General features: G+C 47.6%; 1 protein-coding gene across 2 annotated transcripts in view; it reads right to left on the bottom strand.

Annotated features, from left to right (window-relative positions):
* LOC115149549 (netrin receptor DCC-like) overlaps positions 1–6,000 on the bottom strand; it is a 499,682-nt gene that overhangs the window by 102,844 nt on the left and 390,838 nt on the right. For both annotated transcript variants that reach the window (XM_029692499.1, XM_029692500.1), the window contains exon 12: positions 3,831–3,880. In XM_029692499.1, coding sequence (XP_029548359.1) covers positions 3,831–3,880 — 50 coding nt within the window. The remainder of the gene's footprint in view (positions 1–3,830; positions 3,881–6,000) is intronic.

The raw sequence follows: 6,000 nt of genomic DNA, 5'->3' as shown, positions 1-6,000 counted from the left end.
CCTCTACACTCTAACCACTAGGCTACCTACCTCCTCTACACTCTAACCACTAGGCTACCTGCCTCCTCTACGCTCTAACCACTAGGCTACCTGCCTCCTCTACACCCTAACCACTAGGCTACCTGCCTCCCCTACACTCTAACCACTAGGCTACCTGCCACCTCTACACTCTAACCACTAGGCTACCTGCCTCCCCTACACTCTAACCACTAGGCTACCTGCCTCCCCTACACTCTAACCACTAGGCTACCTGCCGCCTCTACGCTCTACCCACTAGGCTACCTGCCTCCTCTACACTCTAACCACTAGGCTACCTGCCACCTCTACACTCTAACCACTAGGCTACCTGCCTCCTCTACACTCTAACCACTAGGCTACCTGCCACCTCTACACTCTAACCACTAGGCTACCTGCCGCCCCTACACTCTAACCACTAGGCTACCTGCCTCCTCTACACTCTAACCACTAGACTACCTGCCTCCTCTACACTCTAACCACTAGACTACCTGCCTCCTCTACACTCTAACCACTAGGCTACCTGCCTCCTCTACACTCTAACCACTAGACTACCTGCCTCCTCTACACTCTAACCACTAGGCTACCTGCCTCCCCTACACTCTAACCACTAGGCTACCTGCCTCCCCAACGCTCTAACCACTAGGCTACCTGCCTCCCCTACACTCTAACCACTAGGCTACCTGCCGTCCCTACACTCTAACCACTAGGCTACCTGCCTCCCCTACACTCTAACCACTAGGCTACCTGCCTCCTCTACACTCTAACCACTAGACTACCTGCCTCCTCTACACTCTAACCACTAGGCTACCTGCCTCCCCTACACTCTAACCACTAGGCTACCTGCCTCCCCAACGCTCTAACCACTAGGCTACCTGCCTCCCTTACACTCTAACCACTAGGCTACCTGCCGTCCCTACACTCTAACCACTAGGCTACCTGCCTCCCCTACACTCTAACCACTAGGCTACCTGCCTCCTCTACACTCTAACCACTAGGCTACCTGCCTCCTCTACACTCTAACCACTAGGCTACCTGCCTCCTCTACACTCTAACCACTAGGCTACCTGCCTCCTCTACACTCTAACCACTAGGCTACCTGCCTCCTCTACACTCTAACCACTAGGCTACCTGCCTCCCCTACACTCTAACCACTAGGCTACCTGCCTCCTCTACACTCTAACCACTAGGCTACCTGCCTCCCCTACACTCTAACCACTAGGCTACCTGCCTCCCCAACGCTCTAACCACTAGGCTACCTGCCTCCCTTACACTCTAACCACTAGGCTACCTGCCGTCCCTACACTCTAACCACTAGGCTACCTGCCTCCCCTACACTCTAACCACTAGGCTACCTGCCTCCTCTACACTCTAACCACTAGGCTACCTGCCTCCTCTACACTCTAACCACTAGGCTACCTGCCTCCTCTACACTCTAACCACTAGGCTACCTGCCTCCTCTACACTCTAACCACTAGGCTACCTGCCTCCTCTACACTCTAACCACTAGGCTACCTGCCTCCCCTACACTCTAACCACTAGGCTACCTGCCTCCTCTACACTCTAACCACTAGGCTACCTGCCTCCCCTACACTCTAACCACTAGGCTACCTGCCTCCTCTACACTCTAACCACTAGGCTACCTGCCACCTCTACACTCTAACCACTAGGCTACCTGCCTCCTCTACACTCTAACCACTAGGCTACCTGCCTCCTCTACACTCTAACCACTAGGCTACCTGCCTCCTCTACACTCTAACCACTAGACTACCTGCCTCCTCTACACTCTAACCACTAGGCTACCTGCCTCCTCTACACTCTAACCACTAGGCTACCTGCCTCCTCTACACTCTAACCACTAGACTACCTGCCTCCTCTACACTCTAACCACTAGGCTACCTGCCGCCCCTACACTCTAACCACTAGGCTACCTGCCTCCTCTACACTCTAACCACTAGGCTACCTGCCTCCTCTACACTCTAACCACTAGGCTACCTGCCTCCTCTACACTCTAACCACTAGGCTACCTGCCGCCCCTACACTCTAACCACTAGGCTACCTGCCTCCTCTACACTCTAACCACTAGGCTACCTGCCTCCCCTACACTCTAACCACTAGGCTACCTGCCTCCTCTACACTCTAACCACTAGACTACCTGCCGCCCCTACACTCTAACCACTAGGCTACCTGCCTCCCCGACACTCTAACCACTAGGCTACCTGCCGCCCCTACACTCTAACCACTAGGCTACCTGCCTCCTCTACACTCTAACCACTAGGCTACCTGCCTCCCCTACACTCTAACCACTAGGCTACCTGCCTCCTCTACACTCTAACCACTAGGCTACCTGCCGTCCCTACACTCTAACCACTAGACTACCTGCCGCCCCTTCTGTGACCTCCTCACGTGGTTTTATCTTCTGAAGGTGACTCTCTTTATTACATCTAGTCTAGATTAGCTGGTGCCGTGGCAGCTAGTATCCATCAATAGAAATATCTACATCTATCTAGTCACAAAGCTATGGTGAGGTGAGCAATCCTTGACTTGCTATTCACTGACGACTGCTACTCTTTGACAGAAAATACTATTAGTAAACTAATATGAATAACTCTGTCTCAGACCTACACTTCGGCTTTGAATGGGCGTTCTATCTCTGTAGGGTTATACTGCAAATGGTGAAATAAACCAGTAGGGAAAGGAAAGGGGGGATACCTAGTCAGTTGTCCAACTGAATGTATTCAACTGAAATGTGTCTTTCGTTTTTGACCCAACCCCTCTGAATCAGAGAGTTGCGGGGGACCTGCCTTGATCGACATCCATGTCTTTGGCGCCCTGGATAACAGTAGGTTAACTACCTTGCGGTATCCAGGTTAACAGAAAAACACTGAGATAAGAAAAGGATTAGTAGAATATGTCCAAGGCTGGAACTTCTAGGCCAAGATCTGGCATGCACTTCCCTCTCTTTATCCCCTTTCTTCCTAAAACCCTGTCTATCAGCCTCAACTAGCAGGAGGTAGAGCAGAGTACAGAGCAGAGTACAGCAGAAGAGAGGCAACAAGCCCTCCTCAGAAGCCAAACGGAGCACGTTGGGCCCCAGCCACTGAAGCCTGTAGGGGACACAGCCACTGCAAGCTGTTTTTCTGAAACACAACACAACTTTTGGCCTGTACTAAATCCCTCTGCCACTCCAGGGATCCACCCTGGCATAAACAGGCTGTCTGGTAGCACGGCAGCTCATTCTGCATTCTAGCAATGTGTTTAATCAAGCGTTCATGCAGACAGACGCAACTAGCTGGAAGGGGAAGTAGAGATATTTCTGTCCATAAAATAGAGCTCCTGCAGGTCTCAGAGTGAAGAGTACGTCAACTATTGAAAGTCCAACAGCCCAACTTGTCAGACCAATATTTAAAAAATACAATTCTGATGGTGCAATCTACTTAAAGCGTTAACATTTTACATGGTAAATGATACACATGATTTACATGTGTTAATTGAAAAGCATTCCAGGTGACTACCTCGTGAAGCTGGTTGAGAGAATGACAAGAGTGTGCAAACCTGTCATCAAGTCAAAGGGTGACTACATTGAAGAATCTCAAATATGAAATATATTTTGATTTGTTTAACACTCTATTGGTTACTACATGATTCCATATGTGTTATTTAAAATATTTGATGTGTTCAGTATTATTCTACAATGTATAAAATAGTCAAAAATAAAGAAAAACCTTGAAATGAGTAGGTGTGTCCAGACTTTTGACAGGTACTGCATACTTACACACATTATATATATTGAATGACAAAATGCAGGTACTCACTCTTGACAGAACTACTTCCAAGGATATGTTCTGTGGAGGTCCACTTGGTACTGGGGAGGAGAAACACAGAAACACATGAGTCTAGAAATACAAACAGCTTTACCGCATGTGTAACAGATGTGGCAGTTCAGCAATTGATGAGTCAAGAACTATTACAGTCCTATAGTGATGAAGTAGACCAATATGCAGAGCACTGAACACTTAATTAACATAAATCTGTCATTCCACTGCAGAGCACTGAACACTTAATTAACATAAATATGTCACTCCACTGTAGAGCACTGAACACTTAATTAACATAAATCTGTCATTCCACTGTAGAGCACTGAACACTTAATTAACATAAATCTGTCATTCCACTGTAGAGCACTGAACACTTAATTAACATAAATCTGTCATTCCACTGTAGAGCACTGAACACTTAATTAACATAAATCTGTCATTCCACTGTAGAGCACTGAACACTTAATTAACATAAATATGTCATTCCACTGTAGAGCACTGAACACTTAATTAACATAAATCTGTCATTCCACTGTAGAGCACTGAACACTTAATTAACATAAATCTGTCATTCCACTGTAGAGCACTGAACACTTAATTAACATAAATCTGTCATTCCACTGTAGAGCACTGAACACTTAATTAACATACATCTGTCATTCCACTGTAGAGCACTGAACACTTAATTAACATAAATCTGTCATTCCACTGCAGAGCACTGAACACTTCATTAAAATACATCTGTCATTGCACTGCAGAGCACTGAACACTTAATTAACATAAATCTGTCATTCCACTGCAGAGCGCTGAACACTTAATTAACATAAATCTGTCATTCCACTGCAGAGCACTGAACACTTAATTAACATAAATCTGTCATTCCACTGCAGAGCACTGAACACTTAATTAACATAAATCTGTCATTCCACTGCAGAGCACTGAACGCATAAAGAATATTTCAACGACCAATTTTTTCCATCTTTGTAACAAAAATCTGAAACTTTTTGTCCAAAAAGGATGCAGAAAAGGTAATCCATGCTTTTGTCACTTCTAGATTAAACTACTGCAATACTCTACTCTTCGGCTACCTGGATAAAGCACTAAATACACTTCAGTTAGTGCTACACACAGCTGCTAGAATCTTGACTAGAACCCCAAAATTGTATCATATTACTCCAGTGCTAGCCTCTAGTCTGGCTTCCTGTTAAGGCAAGGGCTGATTTCAAGGTTTTACTGCTAACCTACAAAGCATTACATGGGCTTGCTCCAACCTATCTCTCCGATTGGTCCTGTCGTACATACCTACACGTACGCTACGGTCACAAGACGCAGGCCTCCATATTGTCACTAGAATTTCTAAGCAAACAGCTGGAGGCAGGGCTTTCTCCTATAGAGCTCCATTTTTATGGAACGGTCTGCCTATCCATGTAAGAGACGCCGACTCGGTCTCGACCTGTAAGTCTTTATTGAAGACTCATCTCTTGAGTCAGTCCTATGATTGAGTGTAGTCTGGCCCATGGGTGGGAAGGTGAACGGCAAGGCACTGGAGCGACGAACCACCCTTGCTGTCTCTGCCTGGCCGGTTCCCCTCTCTCCACTGGGATTCTCTGCCTCAAACCCTATTACAGGGACTGAGTCACTGGCTTACTGGTGCTCTTCCATCCCGTCCCTAGGAGGGGTGCGTCACTTGAGTGGGTTGAGTCACAGATGTGATCTTCCTGTCTGGGTTGGCGCCGCCTCGGGTTCGTGCCGTGGGGGAGATCTTCGTGGGCTATACTCGGCCTTGTCTGAGAGTAGTAAGCTGGTAGTCCTTTGATATCCCTCTAGTGGTGTTGGGGCTGTGCTTTGGCAAAGATTGTGGGGTTTTATCCTGCCTGGTTGGCTCTGTCTGGGGGCATCATCGGACGGGGTCACAGTGTCCCCCGATCCACCCCTGTCTCAGCCTCCAGTATCTATGCTGTAATAGTCTATGTGCCGGGGGGCTAGGGTCAGTCTGTTATATCTGGTGTAATTATCCTGTCTTATCTGGTGTCCTGTGTGAATTTAAGTATGCTCCCATTAATTCTCTCTCTCTCTCTCCCTCTCCCTCCCCTCTCTGAGGACCTGAGCCCTAGGACCATGCCTCAGGACTACCTGGCCTGATGACTCCTAGCTGTCCCCAGTCGAC

This window comes from Salmo trutta, chromosome 15 (genome assembly GCF_901001165.1).
Source record: "Salmo trutta chromosome 15, fSalTru1.1, whole genome shotgun sequence".
NCBI classification, from domain to species: Eukaryota; Metazoa; Chordata; class Actinopteri; order Salmoniformes; family Salmonidae; genus Salmo; species Salmo trutta.
Note: the sequence above shows the minus strand (reverse complement) of the source record. Positions and strands in the feature narration are given on the sequence as shown.